The sequence below is a fragment of the Patella vulgata genome, chromosome 7, assembly GCF_932274485.2.
Source record: "Patella vulgata chromosome 7, xgPatVulg1.2, whole genome shotgun sequence".
NCBI lineage: Eukaryota > Metazoa > Mollusca > Gastropoda > Patellidae > Patella > Patella vulgata.
Window position 1 is genome coordinate 33,489,131 of NC_065885.2, and position 20,422 is coordinate 33,509,552.

At 35.3% G+C, this 20,422-nt stretch overlaps 1 protein-coding gene across 1 annotated transcript; it reads right to left on the reverse strand.

The window, feature by feature from the left end:
* Window positions 1–207: 207 nt before the first annotated feature.
* On the reverse strand, window positions 208–7,467 carry LOC126827058 (peptidyl-prolyl cis-trans isomerase H). The gene is made up of 7 exons (XM_050556238.1): window positions 7,323–7,467; window positions 6,869–6,933; window positions 5,381–5,449; window positions 4,042–4,084; window positions 2,010–2,102; window positions 1,639–1,726; window positions 208–653 (listed from the first exon to the last, which is right to left on the reverse strand). Exons 1-7 carry the CDS (start codon window positions 7,392–7,394, stop codon window positions 544–546), a joined length of 540 nt encoding a protein of 179 aa, XP_050412195.1. The 5' UTR covers window positions 7,395–7,467; the 3' UTR covers window positions 208–543.
* Between the last annotated feature and the right edge of the window lie 12,955 nt (window positions 7,468–20,422).

A 20,422-nucleotide genomic window follows, 5' to 3' on the forward strand; every position in this document is an offset into this window, starting at 1 on the left:
TGGTAGTTTATATGGTTAATTTGATAATAAATTTGAAGCAACACTAAAGAATGTAAATAATTGATCAATATTAATAAAATTACAGTCGTCATTTATTTTGTTGCTGTGATATTAATGTATACTTGATAATTTTTTCATTGATATTGAGTGATGTAATTGATAATACTCGATTAAGAAATGTAGAAGAGAACAAAATGACATCAGAAATATTTATGTATTTTGTTTTATTTTCCTTGAAAATATCAGTCTCTCTCTACACAATATATCAGGGCTTGTGTTTTTACCATTTTTTGGCAATCACGAATGATCAGTATTGAAATTGAGTTAGTTTACATGCCACAAGAATCTAACAGCAGGCAGGCTTCTCAAATATATTCAATTTCAAACAATCACTGGTTGATATTTCTTTCATCTACATCTTGTATATGAAAATCATTGCATGTTAAATCATTTTTCTTTATGTGTCAGATAAGTTCACTATATTGTATTGTCACTTTCCATGAAATTTAAAAACGTGAGAATGCACAAAACATTTATGTCACATCACATTTCTCCACATTGTGAAATAGTCACCGGTATTTTAGGTTTGTTATTAGGCCCTGTTGGAACATTTTCTATTTTTCTTAACACAAGATGTCCATCTATAATTTTTCCTGAAAAATAAAAAGGAATGTAATAATATCTTGACTAAGTACCAATGCCTGTTACTCCTGAAATGAGAGCTCTTAGGCATATAGTGGTTTTACATGGCGGACTGTTTCATCAATTCAAACCAATTGGGATGCCTGATACTATTTGCAATACATCTTATAACTAGTATTGGGTGCGTGTTGAATCAAAAGTTGTGTCATGTCATTGAGTCAAGTGGCGTGGTTTTGATTCACAAGGAGTAGGGTCGCCTTTCCAACCTTCCATCGGATTCCTCCCACTGCTAAAGCCTACACGCAAGCGAAATAATTAAATAAAATTTAACCATGTTAGTTCTGAAATGACCTAGTTTGTGTCGAGTGGACGCTAAACTCCATTTTTCTCCCCCTCTCTGTAACTAGTACTGGTTGTTGTTTACCAATAACACAAAGATTATTTAATAATAATAATAATAATGTACATTTATATAGCGCTTAATCCATCCATGAGCATGCTCTAAGCGCTGTAAGTTAATAGCTCCTGTGGAAAATACATCGTGAACATATACATCTTAAGTCTAGATCGAAATTGAGCAACTGTTTCTGAACACTTTATTTTGTCAGGTAAGTCATTCCATAGTCGTGGACCATATACACTGAAGGCTTTATCACCAAAAGATTTTAATTTAGTTGAAGGTACAACAAGTGATAGATTATTCGGTGAACGGAGTGGTCGGTTTGGTACATAAGTCTGCATAAGATCTGTGATATAGGATGGAGCTGAATCACCTGTATCTTCCAAAACATGCCCAAGGGAATGGATGTTGATGACTGGTGTGATTTATACAGGAACCATAATATATCGGAACATTTTTCATTGATTTGTTTACTACCCTTGATAAATATAGAAACTTCTTTGCCGAAGATTGGCCAATCCGCGATCAAGAGCAGATAACTAGCCATGTAGAATGTGGTTATATTGTAATATTAATAATCAATCAGTCATACTTACCAAATACTACATGTTTATTATCAAGGAAATCACATTTAGCACAAGTAATAAAAAACTGACATCCATTTGTGTCTTTTCCACTGTTAGCCTGTTAATAAAATAATGGCACAAAATCAACAATTATTGTGTATGTAGACATTCCTTATCTAGTAAGCTTATTAAAGAAAATCACCAGTCACTCAACATAGTTTCATTTCATGCCAAGATAAAATTTAAAGAATAATACTTTTATATTTTCTAACTAATTCTTACCTGTCAAATAAAATTAATGTTGTCTTTGACTAATCATGTGCGAATAGAATTTATACGTAGTCTTACTTACACTGCAGTGCGTTTTAACCAAAACGTGAGACATAAACATTTGTCCTTACCATACTCAAAATACCTGGACCAGTATGTTTTATTTTAAAATTTTCATCTGCAAAGGGTCCTCCATATATACTAGTCATACCAGTTCCATCACCCTAAAAATACAAATTTATAGTAAAAGATATAATAACAAGCCAACAGTGAGGCTGATGTCCCCTGCCGAAATTCCAAAATAAATAGACGACACATTAATTGCACATTTATTTTTATCAAAAGTATCGAGCAATTAAACTAAACACTAAGTTTCATCACTCTCTTATCAGATAGAATCAAGATTATCTTGTCCCAAAGCATCGACCAATGAAATTGATTAGCTCTGCTTAGCTTCAGTTTGAAATGTTAATCATTGAACTCAGTCAAGACATTCCCCTAATGAACATCTACATCAAGTTTAAACATTCTACCTCAATTAAAAGCAGAGTTTTTATGTTCCAAAGTCTTGACCAATCAAATTGCTTATCGCTCCTGAGCCTAAGCAGAAAATTCTCACCATCGCACTTAGTCTACATATATTCGGAGTTTCATCGCTCTCACTTCATTATAACCAAAGTTATCGTGCCCCAAAGCATCAACCAATCAGATTGCTTATCTCTGCTTACCGTAAGCAGACAATGTTCATCATCGAACTCCATCAAGGCACAAGGCATTCACCTAATGAACACCTACACCAAGTTTGAACATTCTACCTCAATTAGAGGGAGAATTATTGTGTTCTAAAGTTACGAACAATCAAATAGCTTATCGCTCTGCTTACCCTGAGCAGAAAATGCTCATTATCGAACTTAGTCAAGGTATTAATGTGATAAAACTATACACCAAGTGTCCCCACTCTCACCTAATTAGAACTAAAGTTATTATGTCCTAAAGCATCGACCAATGAAATTGCTTATTTATGCTTTTCCTAAGCATAAAATGCTCATCTTCAAACTCCATCAAGGCATTGACCTAATTAACACCTACGCCAAGTTTGAATTTTCTACTTCTAGTCCAATTAAAAGGAGAGTTATTGAGTTCCAAAGTCTTGGCAAATCAAATTGCTTATCGCTCTGCTAACACTGAGCAGAAAATGCTCATTATCGAACTTAGTCAAGGTCCTGATGTAATGGAACTACACACCAAGTTTCATCACTCTCACTTAATTAGAACTAAAGTTATTGTGTCTAAAATTCAATATGATTCTTCGTTTCACTAATCTAAATAATGCATACAAATTTCACAAAGATCGGATGATAACTTTTGGCATTAGAGCGTTCACAAGGTCCAACAAAGTGAAACAAGCGCCATAACTCTAGAGACGTAATAAACGGAAATTATTGAAATTAAATATTCTTATTCATCTCACTAATGTCATCAACATACATCAATTTTAAAACAATCGGATCATAACTTTTGGCGTTAGAGCGGACGGACGGGGGCGACGGCAAAATCCGTCCACATTTCCATGTGGGCGTATAAAAAGGGCCACAACTCTAGGCTTAATTAACGTAAATTGCTGAAATTCAATAGGCTTCTTTGTTTCACTAATTTAAATGATGCATATAAATTCCATACAGATCGGATGATAACTTTTGTCATTAGAGCGTTCACAAGGTTCAACAAAGTGAAACAAGAACCATAACTCCAAACGAAATTATTGGAAATTATTGAAATTAAATAGGCTCCTTCATCTCACTAATGTAAACAAAATATTTCAAAACAATCAGACGATAAATGTAGCCTGTAGAGTGTTCACAAAAAATTAAACAGACTGGCGTACGTATGGACAGGGGCGACGACAATATATGACCACGTTTCCATGTGGGCATATAAAAATGAAATGACAAGGGGTTTAACGTTCTACTGTTCTAATGATGATGGGTATAAGCCATATATCGAATTCTAACTGCCAAAAGACCTTTTCCGTGCCACAAATGTGGACACAGGACTTTCAGGGACTGGCAGATTTCATAGATGTGCAGTCAATCAGGACATCAAGTGAAGGAATTTTATGACAATGTGCAACATTATGATGTATCATAAGTAAGATTACAATACCTTAACAAAATCACCACCTTGTACCATGAAATCTTTTATAACTCTGAAATAAGCAAATTAAAGATGAAATGAAGAAGGGCATACCCCATACAGTGTGATATGAAGGAAATTTTGCACAGACTATGGCGCTACGGCCTACTCTTATATCCAATTCCAACATGAGTTCTTTTACCTGCACCCCAATGTGTACACAAGATCTTGCATTTTTGTCCCATCCAAATGACTGGACTGCTGTCCTTGTAAGACCCTGCACCACTGACATGGGAAACCATGCTAGCAAATCCAGAGGAACTTTCTTGGTCAACACTGCGGGAGCGAACTCGAGACCTACTAGATACTAAGATAGTGAGTCAGGGACATACTCACTGACCACTAAGTCACTGCTGCTCCAATTAAATATGAGCTGTTAAGTCAGTTTGTGTTGTTGAGCAGAGAAAATTTACAAATGTTCAAATATGATCTAACTCAAACTTCTAATGTTATTTAAGTAAATAAATATTGGCCATAAATTTACTAGTACTATTACAACCAACATGCCAGGAAAACGTTTGCGAGCTTTATGCCATAAAACCATTTATTAAAAAAAAAAACGTTTTGGTCGAAAAATAGATAATTCTTACATAAGTTATTAACATTTTAAGTTTACATTGATTTACACTACCATTTTTTGTACAAGCCAGTCCATGCTACTTGGGTGTGCTTACTTACATAAAATATGATCAGCCTTTACATTAAAATAGTACTTTTAACCTTTGAGATATCTGGTATGTGAAATTTATATGAGATTTCTATTACATGTATGACCTTTAAAATGAATACTGTAAGTCAAGTCGAATAATTCAGAATCTGTTTTCTTATAGTGACTGATATTTTGTCCTTAGTCACGATATTGAATAAATAAATGTTTTTATGGCAGGACATGGATACTCTGTTAACATAGCACCCTGGAGCAGCTTATTAGCTGGAACACTCAGCGCTATAGAAATTGAATATTATTATTTATTATTATATACTGTCATGACAGAGTTTTTCAGTGCAATACAAGTTGTTTTACTTTGATATGCAGGAAATCTGTTAAATTAATAGAACAATTTATAATAAAAGGCAACAACATTTCTTGGCAATACTACTACCATCCATCCACTATAAGAATACTAACTGAATTCTAGAACCCTTTTCCTGGCTCTATCTTTGCAACAATTTGTTTGTGTGTCAATAAGACAAATCAGATGTATGTGATATTCACACATGATGACTGCATGTTACATTTGATATGTCTAACCAAAGATTGAATCCATATCGAATGGGATGCAGTTCTAGAGCAGTTACAGAGACTTACCTGTGAAATACAGCTCCTTTATACCCTATTGGTACCCCATCTCGTCTGTGTTCACCAGTGCAGAATTGTCTATAACAAACAATATCATAAAATGTTAGACATAATATATATATATATTAAAATATATAGAGGCATATTTTTTATCTACCAGTTAGGAATCCTAGCATGAATCCTAGAATAGAGCATGTACACCAAGGCATGAAATAGGAATTACATCCTACTTTTCTGCACTGATTGATTTATTGAAAGATAGGTATAACCCCAGGTGTTGTGCTATAGAAGAAATTTTGCGCACACAGCAGTGTTCTCACCTAACTCCTGGTTAACAAGCTTAGTTATAGCACCTTAGATTAATTACTGAGTCACCTTAATTTGTAGGGTGGCCACCCGTCCCACATTTCGCGGGACAGTCCCGGGTCCTGAAAAGCAGCCAAAATGTCCTGCAATTGCTCACATGCAAGATTTATATACAGTAATATGTGTTTAATCTAGTCTCGCGATGATTGTCTATTTGAGTGTAACATTAACTTTTTTCAAAAATTCGTACAAGCATTTTAGACTTAATATACAACTTATAATTTTGTTTCTCAAACATTCTGCAAATGCAACATGATTAGTAAGTTTATGTATGTGTCATAGCATTTGTAAGTATAAAGTACTGTACATAAAGGAAAATTCCTTCTTAAATATTTTATATTTACGTGTAAACTTACGACTTGCGTGTAGTTTTGAGAAACAGACTTGTTTTACAAATGACATGGCTTCTGATCTCTTAAATGTGGGCAAGAAATGGATGAAAACAGGACTTTATAATATAATGTTCATGATGAAAGTGATTAATCCTTCATTTAATGTGTTGTGCGCTACACCAGCAAATTGAATAAAATCATAGTTTCCTTGGTTCATTCCATGCCAGTTTGCAATGCTTATGTTGAGTGCATATTTTCACCGATGGAAAATTATTCGATGTATCATTTGCATATCTTTCAATGTCTGTTGTCTTTGCTTCATCATAAATCATAAACTCATTAAAGTTAAACTTTCTGGAGTTGTAATGCATTCTGGAGAAAATCACAAGTTATCACTACAAAATCAGAGTATTTTATTAGGCCTACCATATTTCGTGTCTCAGATTGCTGGGAATGGCGTTTCCGGGGTTCTAGTTTTCAAAATTACGGCGTTCGGGGTGAGCAGCTCTGTCGCCCACTGCTCCACAGAAAAAAGCAACATACATGTAGCCTATAGGCCCTATTCTTCTGAAATTTCCCGCAATATGATCAAGCAAAGGTGGTCACTCTATTAATTAGGGTTATCCCAACCATCGGATAAAGGGACCAGCTGCTTGAGAACTATACTTGAAATGAAATCTACCTTTCGAAAATTAATGCTTGGAGTAAACTATAAATGAAATAAATGATTAGTTTCCACTCAGAATGAGTATGACAGGTCAGGTGTGCAGTTTAAATTTAAAATGAAAATTTTGATCACCTGAAATTCTCTGCAGACTTTGCTACTGTGTCTGCAAATAATTCAAATTTCATACGCCCAGCTTCCTGAAATAGATTTTAAATGTAAACTTATATTATTATATAGGCCTACTTGAAATTAAGTTATTATTAAATTTCATGTCACAATGTCTGGAGTTACTCCCCTTTAATCTCAAGATAAACGTTTTCTTTTGGCATTACGATCACTGCATTAAGACAGCAGGCGTATTCTCAGATAAACATCATTCCGTGGAATTGAATTTATTTCACAGTGTCTGTAATACAATTAAATTGAAAACGAAAATATCATTTCAGAAATGCTTTGTGAAGTTTGATAATAATGAATGCTCCCTTGTGCCGGCGCTAGATATGTTCATTTGATTTGCTTCTTGAAACATACTTTCCATTTAAATTACTTCTTTTAATACTTAAAACAATAAAGATGAGATAATTACCACAGTTCCAATCTTTATATCAAAGAAAACTATCGGGTTATTTGGATTGGATGGCTTTTCCGAAAACGACATGATAACGTATGACAAAAATAAACAGCAAGACTGCAATATATCCGGTTGGTTGAAAAGACAAAGGGACCGTTCATTACACACACAGTTTTTAACCAGCAGTTCTAAACTTTAAAAAAAACCCCAAAACAACCAAAAAAAAATAAAAAAATAAAAAAAAAATAAATCTCTATTTATTTGCAAAATTAACAATGATTTGTAATAATAATTCGAGAATGTAGTCTAGGAATAGGCCCCATTGGAATACAAAGTTTTGTAAAATCTATAATAAATTATTTACAATGATTTTAGTCACATTGTAGATTTTACAGAACTTTGTATTCAATTTCAAATGGGGCCGGTTTTTAAAATCGGAAAAAAAAAATTGTGACATCTAGAGAATCCACAAGCGAAAAATGCGATTTTTCGACCAATCAAGGGCCACAATCCAGGAAATTACGTTAGGATACGTGTGATTATCAACACGAACCGAGATCTTTATGATAAAAACATATATGTAAAGTTTCATCCAAATCGGATAAAAACTGTGGCCTCTAGAGGTTCCATAACCTTGATATACCATATTTTTACACTATTTGCGTACAATTTTTGTCCGATTTTCACGAAATTCGAACTCAACCACCATTAGCGTATAACTGTGATATATTCACACGTTTTTTTTTTTTAAATCTGATAAAATTGTGACCTCTATAGGGACAACAAGCTCATTACGCGATTTTTCGTGCAATTATAGGGAGTTACGATCCGATATGCGCAAATATCTAAAGGAACCAAGATCTTTGGGTTATAAACATACATTTCAAGGGGCGACGACAATATACGTCGACATGAAAATGTGAGCGTATAAAAATCTACAGTAGCCTATTCTACAGAATTTGATATCTACAGATTTATGGAACACTTTTCCTATGGAGAAAATACGGTATACCGGTAGTATTCTATAGATATCAACTGAATTTTCTGTTGAAAGGATTACTGTAGTAGGTCTTTAGGTATAGTTTTGGCCCACTACAGTTTTCTGTAGGGGTATACTAGTTTTCAATAGAATAACACAGAACTTTGTAGGAATAGGATTACACATCTATATGGTGATCTATCGTTATCATTCGTGAATTTAACGAAATTTCTTTAAAAACCTAATTAAAACGAAATAAAAATGAATAAGTATTTTGTTTCTATTTTACTTTTGATTTTGACCCTGTGTTTCTACGCCCACATGGAAATGTGGTCGTATATTGCCGTCGCCCTCGTTTACATCAGTGAGATAAAGAAGCCTATTTAATTTCGGTTAATTACATCTAGAGTTTAAAATCTAGAGTTATGGCCTTCGGTTCACTGTTGAACCTTGTGAACTCATTTAAATTAGTGAAAATAAGAATCCTATTGAATTTCATCAATTTCCGCCAATTACACACATCATTTAAATTAGTGAAACGAAGAGGTCTATTGAATTTCATCAATATCCGCCAATTACTTCCAGAGATAAGAGCCTTGTTTTAGTTTGTAGAACCTTGTGAACCCTAAAACGACGAAAATTATAATCTGATCTGTATGAAATTGTCTTGTAAATGCCCCCAATTACCTATAAAAGAATAGATATGCCACAACCCTTGTTGACTCCCCGGACGTTTTACATGCCGTAGGCGTATGCTTCGTTGCCTGAAAGCCTATCTTTCATTTTCATTTCCTTTTATTTAGTTTTTTAATTTTTTTGTTAAGTTCCTGAATGATAAGGATAGGTCACCATACACACATGACTTGACAATGACAACCATTTTATAGCACCACTAGTTGTTTTTCTATAGTTTCTTAACCACACTTATTTTATTTATTTCATTTATTCTCTAAACGCATACTTATAAAGTGTTTAAAACCATTTAATAACTGCTCGGGAACTTCGTACCCGGTTGGTGAAATGACCCCCTTCCCCCTTGAGATATACTGTAGATTTATAACACTATGCTCACCCTACATTCATATTACCAGACCACCACTAAATTTCACCAATTGTAGTTCGTCTATTTATAGTAATTCTCTCTCTGTCTCTTTTCTCCCCTTTTGGATGCCCATTTTTGTTGATTTTTTGGTCTAGAATTAACATTTTCTGACAGGTTTTGGTGAATATACATCATTTTGAGGCGGAAGGATAACAGAGTTATCAGGTTGGTTAAGGTGATATGTACGGCAACTAGTTACATGTTTTTAGTATGCTTCTTCAAGTTTGTGTATCTCAAAATTTTGGTGATCAACCTCATACAAATTTAGTGCAAAGACATGACCATTTGTTCCTCTGTCTGTAGAGAAAAGCATTCAGCCCAACGAAAATTTGGGGAAAAGGTTGGAGGTGGGCAAAGAGGCCAGAATTAACATTGAAGTCAATGGGGAAATTAATGGTGGTCTGCATCCACATATATATACATCTAAATGGAGTTATGTCCCTTACATGCAAAATCTGGACATCTATCCACCTTTCCGACAAAGATCTTGGAAAGTGTATGAGGTTACTTAATGAACCAGTTAGTCCATGGAGTTGGGAACTTTGTGTCTGATAAACAGATAAATTCTGACAAGAAAAAAAGCTCGCGTGATAATGTTCTCGTGTATTCTGTTACTTAATATTTACCCCGAGTTTATCTTTCCTCAGCACTGGAGCTCTGACGCCGATCTCTATGTGCTCAAGCGAACCACTCACTATTTTGACCGGATTACAGAAAAAGATTGCCTTTGTACATTAAATGTACATAACCCCCCTTTTCTTAAATAGAAAGTAGATTGCAGACCATAAACATTTCAAACTTTCTCCCTACATCTCCTTTGTTTAGTGATTTGGACTGAAGTAAGACAAGTTAGACTTATCACGAAATGATATCTGCGTAGGCCTATAAACTTTACTGGGAAATAATAAAATGAAATGAAATATAATGGGGTTTAACTTCCTACTTTTTTGCGCGCATATGTGATAACCATAAATGACTGATCAATGCATCACATTTTCAACTAACAAGAGTAGAACCGCTGAGTGGTTTAACGCGTTGAGTCTGTCACTTAATCAGATTTTGTGGATGCGACCCTATGCTTGTATGTGACGGTTGTCTGTATCCAGTGCAACACCCCCACTCCCGATTAAGTGCTACGTGCAGACGTATTAATGAATAAAGATTTATCATATTAATGCAGAAATAACCCAGCTTGTGTTTAGCGGACGTATTTTCTACTTATTTTCTTCCGGTCAAATTTGAAATCGAAACGCCGATGCTACACATTATGAATATTATGGTTATGGATAATGCTGAATTACAAAAATGACGAATTCGAAGACGAAACATCTTGTAAACAAGCGGTTGCCATGCAAGATACGCTTACATTTTGCAAGAGGGACAGAAACAAGCTACAACCCCCCCCCCAAAAAAAAAAACAACAAAAAAACAAAACAAACAAACCAGCGACTTTCGTACAATCATGGGCCATAATCCACGAATCTACGGTATGATATGCGCGAATATTGTGGGCGTATACAAAGAGGTCAGATTCGGAAGAAGACCTGCCAAACATGTTATGTAATTCAAAGTAAGATGTCTAGAATAAAAAAAAAATGAAATTAAATGAAATAGGATCTTACGTCCTACTAGTTTGCACCAATCGGACAAATGGAGACGGGCACAGGTCTTGCAGTATGCCATGAAAATGTTGCCTGGATAGCGGCGTTTCCGCTTATTCTTCTAATTCTAACTGCCAAGGGATCGAATCCGGGAACTTCTGTTTAGTGATCCAGCGCCTTACTCACCAAGTGAGAGAGCTCTAACCCAGAATAGAACTAAAACAGAAGTTTCTTTAGTGCTGTGGTGGGATTTACCACACAGATCTGGTCGAAAATAAGTATTTGGTTGATTTTTTTTATTACTGACATAGAGAAAACATCTGTTGCTTATTGTTAGTACATTTTATCTGACTTGAATCGTCATTTCAATTCAATAAGTGACGTGTTTTAGATGTCAATCATTATGGACAAATACCGACGAGGATCTGGTTTCTGCCCACTTGGTACAATCTGTGACGATGAACTGAGAGAGAGAGAGAGAGAGAGAGAGAGAGAGAGTTTAACGTCCACTCGACACAAACCATGTAATTTGGGGACTAACATATGGTTCAATTTTATTTCTATAATTCGCTTGTGCGTAGGGGTCTTTAGCAGTGGGAGGAAACCGGAGGACCCGGAGAAAACCCACGAGGTTAGACAAGCAACCCTACTCCTTGTCACGTACAACCAGGGAATCGAAACCACGCCAGTTGACTCAATGACAGACCTTATGATGTGACGATGAACCAAGAGAGTCTCATTAGAAAACAAAGAATATGTCCCACGCCTCAACGCCCATCCCACTAACAAGTTTCCCTAATTGACACCGAATTGAAGACAATCTTTTGAAGAGAATATGACATTTGAGCTGACCTATTTGTAGCCCCTTCCGCAAATATTTCCAAAATGTTAACTCACACAGTAAATCTTGAATCAACGGCTTCTGGGGAATACATTTCAAAGTAATTACAAAGTTATTTACGTAACGCACGAACACGCTTTCTATCAAAGGCAGCTAACAAAATTTTACAGGCGGCTTGAAATGGGAGTCAAAGCAACCCTGTTTACCGTTCTCTTGATTATCTAGGTTCTGACAGCTTGAGAGCCTACCAGGAATCAATGGAGCTTATTTAGGAAATCTTATTGGAATTAATGTCATTTGTGACCAGACAAAACGGAAATGATATGGAAAGGAATAGGGAAGAAAGTGTTTTTTAATCTTCCTTTTTTCTTTTAATCTGGTACATGTATACATTTTATTTCTGATAACAAAATCGCGGATTTAACCTACGAAAACGGAGGGGTCAATCGACTTTAGAATTATGGTATCTGAAATCTGGAAGAGCTTTAATTTCTATCGTTTACTTTAGTTTGATATTCTGAATCGAAATCCTATATGTTGGTTAGTCACGCAACACGATTCCATCGTCCTCTTCTTGTGTGACTTTACACTAACTTCCATCTAAACTGATATCACGGACACACGTGTATTAAAACACTTGCTTGGCAGACCGATCTTGATGGTTGAGAGGATATGCGGTGGGAAAGGTAGGCGAAACAAAAAAAATGTCACACTCATTCCCTCCATTAAAGGCGCTACTTCGACGCGGATCTATTTATAACACTAATATTTGGCTTTCTGTGAGGTCACCCCCAGTGGAAGCGGAAGTTAAGCCCCACAAACGAAATAGCGGTCACATTACTTCTGACTTAATTATAAAGTAACCTCTTTTATTATACATCATTAAATCCGGTCCAAATAGTCAACGACAAGAACCGACTAAACTTTTTTTGTCAATAGCCCTCAAAGTACTGCAAACAGTGACCGATATTCTATAGATATATGCACATTCCACACATTATATCCAAATGATAAGATTACCAAAATTATTGATAATTTAAATTTTGAAAAATCGACTTAAAATTGAATAACAATGTTATCCTATAAATTCATAATAAAAATTGATGTTAAAAGGGGTATGTATGTCTACGTAATTTGGAGACGATGACGACATCATGCATTGTTTTATTGTCAAATTTCCTTAACACGAACCTGCCAAACCCCCCTCTGCAAAAAATCCTGGACCAGCCCCTGTGATCGTTTGCTATTCCCCTTTCTAGATGTCTGTCGATGTTATTTCCGTATTACAATCCTCTGATTAAACCAATTTTTGTTAGATTATATGAATCGTGTGAACAGAATAAATTATGAGATATATCATGATGTTCATAGATCTAAATTGAGTTGTTTAAAAGCATACTTAAATTCGTTCAAAAAAAATTTTCAACTTGACTGACACAAAAATGGAAAACAAATGAAATGTGATATTTATATTTTTGCTGCCACCGTAAACGTCATTTATTAATTCAGAATCCAAGCGTTTGACATTTTATTACACAAGGCATGTTAAACAATCTCGATAGTTCATATTATACATGACAACGGGTAAACATAATACTTTTCTGACTACATTATATTTTTTAATGCTACAGCTATCAACAATATTATTTTTTTTAGTATAATAATATCTGAAAATCGTTTTCCATCTTATATGATTCAGTTATTCCAAACGAAAAATAACATCGGTTCACGAGATGTGATCTTTTTCCATTATTAAAGGAGACCTGTATCGTGACAGGTTTAAAACTTCGTAGCTAAGATTTTCTTAAAGAATGCTTCACGATACAAGTTGTAAACAATCCAAAACAATGATCATTGATTTGGAATGAGGTTTAACGTCTTATCGACACAATACCTCGGCCATTTTGAGACAAGGTAATCTTTCAGTTCAATGGTTACGTGTTTCATTGTACGCAAGATGAAAATATCCCAGAATTCCCACAAGAAAAACCTTATATCACGTTTTCTTATGGAAAAAAACCTACCCTGGAAGAATAACCTGTTACAGGTTTAAATAAAAACTTTCAGAAGAATAACTCCAAATTTCCCTGTATATATCCAAAACCACCCCTGACTTTCAGACCGCAAGTTATTCTGGGCAAAGAATATACCCCAAAGATCAAAGAGATTTACCGTTACAGGTTTATAAGTGTGCAAAATGCACGAATTTCAAGGGCGAAGGGTTCTTAAAGGACAATATTGGTGCCAGTCATTATTACATATGTGATAGAACTGGTTAAATACATTCCAAATATAATTTTAACACAGAGATCATTGCTACGGGAGACGTGTAAGAAGTACGTGAAGAAACGGGAAGTGACGCCAAACATGACAAACACGAGTTGTCCTTCTATATAACAGACTGAAGTAATGGGACAAACGATCGATTTTCATTTCACTGATAATTCCGTTGAAGTTGAAAAGTTATTATATGGGACGGTGAATAGAATTGGCTGTCACTAGATAAGGGACACGAGAAAAAGTAGAAAAAATCCCGTGCATTCCCCCGTTTTTATTCATTCTGTTCTTAATAAAAACATGGTAATGCACGAACTTTTTCTAATTTGTTCGTTATCTTTTATCTACTGACAGCCAATTTTTTTTTTGAATTGTCAGATATCCTCTCATCGTCTCATATAACAACTTTTTATCTTCAACGGAATTATCAGTGAAATGAAATTCGATCGTTTGTCTGTTACCGCTCGTTACTTCAGTCAGTTATATAGAAGGACAACTTATGTTTGTCATGTTTGACATCACTTCCCGTTTCTTCACGTGCTTGTTACACAACTCCCGTTGCAATGATCTCTGTGTTAAAATTATATTTCGGATGTATTTAACGAGCTCTATCACATATTTTATAATGACTGACACCAAGATTGTCCTTTAAATGTGCAAACCAATGTGTACAATTGAATGTGAAATAATGAGTCGGTATATTTTTTGATTCAGATCATCGGGTTTACCGGAAACAAATAACTTTGTGCGCATGTTCACTTCTACTTCCGTTTTATCGCTTGGTGAGAAACGTGTGTGTTTTCTGATTGGGCCAATATTCTGCAATCAGTTGGGGTATGGCCTACATATCGGTATGGCCTGCAATAACATAACCAGTTAAAAATCCAATTATAAAGATATCGTGTGTTCAGATCACGGCTGATCATTTAACCCCTAGACCTCAGGGGTGGGGCAGGCCAACTCCGGACGTGTACCAATTTTCTCCTGTATGGTATTAATGCATACATATCTGGCATCATCAGAATGTAAGTTGTGGTATTCCACGCCTCCCAAACTAGCCTAGATAAGCTGAAGTCTGTCCCACCTAAACTGATTGTAAATTGTTCAGCAGTGCCCCAGGAATCATGAATGACCGCTGTCAGACAGTTTCTGCAGTGGGATACCACTGACAGACCTCTCTAGAATGACACATGTAATTCCACGTATTTTGTACAGGGTGGCCCAACTTGTAGAAAACCAGGGAAAAAGTAACTTTAATTGACAAAAACTGATTGATTAACTTCACACATGGACATAATTTACTGGTAGGGCTCAGGCCGCTCAGTAGTTTGTAACAGGCGCACTAGCATGGGGTGATCAGGCTGCTACACTTAAAATCATAAGGGAGACATGGGCATTAAAGGAAAACATCAAGAAGTTACAAGATGATAGCAAGCATGCTTTCACTTTTTTACTAGGAATGAAACATTATATGTATACAGTTGTGATCTCTCCTAGTATACTCTTGGATGTGAATAACCTTCACTTCTGCTAGTTCCGTGCAACCAGTGTGGCGCGTTTCAATTTGTGGAATAGTGGGACATCCATGGGTGTCTAAACTTACGTAGCTTAACGGGAACAACTATTCCACTCATGCCACTGTCCAGAGAACAGGCACCAATGGACAGCGCGCATATCAACCGTACTATACTATATTGTTATTTGCTGCATTGTGCATGTTGCGTCACCATAACCAATATGAAAATCTCTAATATATTCGTTATGTACTAATTAGTCATATAAACCATCTCTAATATACTTATTATGTAGGGTCTGCCAGGCCTGTCAGACTAATTATAAATGATTTCGATTTTTTTTCGGTTGAAAAATATCTGCCCCTATCCGCCACTAAAACGTACTTCTTCACCATTTCAGTGTTCGTCGACATGTTTTCCACAAACCAACATCTTTCAGATAGCAAAGTGTACTAAATTGAATTCAATCGGTAGGATGATGCATACGACGTTCAACACCATTTCTGAATTAACATTTGTATATCAAAACCAATCTGTCAATCCGACTAGCTCTATATCATGAGAGCTTATTATTTTAACAATACTCGATATAATAATGCATTATTATATCGAGTATTGTTAAAATAATAAGCTCTCATGATATAGAGCTTATTATTTTAACAATACTCGATATAATAATGCATTATTATATCGAGTATTGTTAAAATAATAAGCTCTCATGATATAGAGCTAGTCGGATTGATCGGGAGATTCATTGTAGACAGTAAGATTGGGCTACATATACATACCGTAATTCAATCACAATAAATGTCATTCTATTATTCAAATTATAAAAACGTTAACTAGAATAGACTTAAAGATAAACTGATATTGCATGTTATTCTGTTCTTGATTAGATATATTCTACCTTGCAGAATCTTAAGAACCAGGGACATCTTTTATCCAAGACAGTAATTATGATTACTCCAGGGAGTCTTATTCTCGATAAACATTCATTTACTGACAATGTTTGAACAATATTGTTATTGATGATGTAGAAGGGTGATTCTTTATTTCTTCTCTTGTCACATATATCGCCAATAAAAGTTTAAGTTAATAACAAAAATATAGATTACAATTGTGTTTTATAATAATATCTGTAACCCTACGTCTATATCAAATGTTGTGGGAGTATTCTTAGTCTTGATCATACCAGTCTCCCAGCTTTGACCAATCTGATTAAAAAAAAACCCCACATATCGTATTTCGTTTCGTTTTTTAAAGCATAAAATTTAGTTAGACTATCGGTCAGATCTTTATCTAGTAGGTGCTATGGAGAGTATAAAAAGCTAACGAAAGATAGATTTGTATTTTAATCAGATAGCACTTCCACGACAACGCATAGTGTCAAAATTGGTTTAGGCTGCAGCGATCGAGGCCAGACCCTTCTCTGACAATCTGATTGAAATACAGATATATATTTCGTTTGTTTTTTTATACTTTCGATGGCTGACAGTACATGAAGATCTGACCGGTTGTAATGGAAGGTGGCGTCAGGGTCGTACGAGCGGCTTTTGACACTATGGCAACTCTTCCAGATCCTAGTGTAGTAAAGACAAGTAAAACGAAACTTTGAACTATAAAAAACGAAACGAAATAGGATCTGTGTTTTAATCAGATTTCTTCTCTAACGCACCTGTCATTTTCGAATGAAGTTCCAGAATAAAATGTTCTGTTTGGTAGAGCAGGCGTGTAATATCCTGTGATTTAATAACTATATAAACATGTTAAGACAGTTTCATATATTTATTAATATAGATTGTTTGAGAGGTCTGAGGTCCATACAATTACCCACTGATGGAAATAAAAATGAAAGTAACAAAAACAGCGAAGGGGAGTTCGTGTTGTATAATATCATACTTAGCCCTAATGCTGGGAGGTCTGTGTCTAGTCGTTCCGGTGGGACAAACACCAAGGTCCCGTGTAATCGTTAGTGTGCGCGTAAAAGAACACTTGACAGTTGGAATTCAATAAAAGATTAGGCTTAGTGCCACTGCACGGGCAAAATTTCCCTCTTAGCACACTGTATGGCATTTACACTTTATTAGTCCAGTCCGTGTGCAGGAAAAAAAATAGGACGTTAAACCCCATTTCATTTCTGCAGTGGGATACCACTGACAGACCTCTCTAGAATGACACATGTAATTCCACGTATTTTCTACAGGGTGGCCCAACTTGTAGAAAACCAGGGAAAAGGGAACTTTAATTGACAAAAACTGATTGATTAACTTCACACATGGACATAATTTACTGGTAGGGCTCAGGCCGCTCAGTAGTTTGTAACAGGCGCACTGGCATGGGGTGATCAGGCTGCTACACTTAAAATCATAAGGGAGACATGGGCATTAAAGGAAAACATCAAGAAGTTACAAGATGATAGCAAGCATGCTTTCACTTTTTTACCATTAGTCCAGTCCGTGTGCAGGAAAAAAAAAATAGGACGTTAAACCCCATTTCATTTTCTAATGCTGGGATTACTAATTTCACAATTTGATCTGGATATTAATTAGTGAAGTGTTTCCGTACGCAAAAGTCCCCAACTCTCATCTACAACTTCCGAATCGTGTCATGTCCTAGACATAACGAAAAAAATACCCCACAAATACCCGTGAAACAATCTTGCAGACGTCAAAGTAATTCCAAACCATGGTAGAAATATAATAGTGAATGTGTCCGGGGACATGTCCAGAGTGTCTGGGCCTGCTTTAAATATAGTATGAACTTAATTTGTAATTTTTTTTTATTAAAATAGATATTTGAAATTATTAAAAGAATATAACTCACATCAATTCCCAATATAATTTTATATATGCGCTGAATTTGTGTTTGATGGAAATATTAAATAAGTAAGAAGGCTATCAAAGAAACAGTTCACTCCGAGGACAATTCATTTAAATTAGTTTATTTTTACTCAAAGTAAGGTGATTACAGATTATAACATACATTTACAAATAGTCTAATATATATGATCTGCTTTACAAAAGTGATTAACCGACAATGTAAAAATCTTTATGTTGTTTGATGTCTAAGCGAGATTAAGCACAACCAGCTTAAGATTATTTTTAATAAAATAAGATAATTAATTTTTAATACCATAACCCTCCAAAACAAAATGGAAATCCCCTTATGTATAAATCTTATCTTCTGGTATTCGTCAACAAAATATAAATCGGCATGTCTGCATCCTTGCGTGGGTTTTAATTCGACAATTTCATTTATTAAATTCACAATTCTTGCAAGGTTTCTTTACGTATATTGCGGGACTGTATTAAAACGATACAGGCTATCGGCTTAATCCAATTACAGATTTTATATAAACATTTTTATATTCCAAAAAAAACAAAAAAAAACGGCACGGACAGCTGTGTTATGTATTACTCTTATTTCAAATTCCAACTGTCAAGGGTTCTTTTACGTGCGCGCCAATTTGCACACACGGCCCCGGTTTTTGACCCATTCGAATTACTATGTTTCCCTTACCAGGTCCTCCGTCCTACACCAATGACAAGTGGGGACCACGCCTGAAAATCTCGATGAGCTTTCTCGACAAACACCGAGTCAAACACTCGCGCCCAAATGTAGATATCAGACATATCGCTTGCGCCACACTAAACTTCAGGGTAACTCACAGATTTATAACATCCAACTTATATAACCGACATCAAACAAAAAACATGATTTTCAGATAATCGCATGCCCACCCACCCCCCTCCCACACACACCTGTTTGTGAATGGATCTTGTTGTCAATATGGGTGCTTACACGTTCAGAAAGCAAAGAATTTTAGCTAGTTTACGTTTGTTGGTTAAATCCGTTAAAAGGGAAGCTATAGGCACTAGTTGCAAAATTAGCAACATTATAGCATACCAAACTTAATGTTTCATTGTTTTAACCTTGGGTTGTATGATATTATTTCAGCCACATAATGCCCCAGAACTTCTTTATTTAGCCTACTTCTTCTTTGATCCCATCTATACAATTAGAGAATGGATCAATGGAATCAACTCGGTATTTCTACCAGAAATTTACCTACTACTGTATATTCTCTTTTAAATCTCAACTCGGCTACCTTTATAAACTTACTACTCTGGCAGCAGGAAAAATCAAATTCACCATTCTCGCCTTCGACTCTCTTGCAGTGATTTGAACGGACATCTTTTTCTCAGACACATTTCTGACAGCCCTACTTGCAATTGTGGTCACGCCTTTGAAGACTCTTATAAACTGCCCCTTACATTCTGATATACAATCTGGAACAATAACCAAACTTCCACATTTTATCAAAATCCTCGAAATCTATTATCTGAAACTGAAGACCTAAAAAAATTCTGAAGAATATTTTTTCTGTAGTCCATAACTTCCTCGACATCTCCCAAAGATTCTAAGAGATTCTGAATGAATGAATGAAATGCTAAACTTTTGATTGTGGTTTATGTACATGTCATGTATTGTATTTTTATGGAGAAGGTGTTCTCAAATACAGTTTCTGTGAATAAATGTCTACAGGTAATCTGTAACATGTGGACGGATGAGATGTTTATCTTACTATGCCCTTTTACGTCACATTATTCAAAGCACTGCTAGCTATAGATTAATTTGTCAAAAATGAAATTTGTTATTTATTTTATATACATTGTAATTGGATGTGATATAATGCTATATACAGGCAAGAAGAACGATAAATATTACCATTTTATATCCATTGTATTAACCGGGTGGCTCTCAATGGAATATTAAATCTCTAGAATTCAAAGCATCGCTT

What these genes read in the sequence shown, in the direction of transcription:
- LOC126827058 (XM_050556238.1), bottom strand. Translation starts at nt 7,394, where the DNA reads ATGTCGTTTTCGGAAAAGCCATCCAATCCAAATAACCCGATAGTTTTC. An exon ending in ATATAAAGATTGGAACTGTG is followed by an intron (nt 6,934 to 7,322) that starts GTAATTATCTCA and finishes AATCTATTTCAG; the next exon opens with GAAGCTGGGCGTATGAAATT. An exon ending in TAATAAACATGTAGTATTTG is followed by an intron (nt 654 to 1,638) that starts GTAAGTATGACT and finishes TTTATTTTTCAG; the next exon opens with GAAAAATTATAGATGGACAT.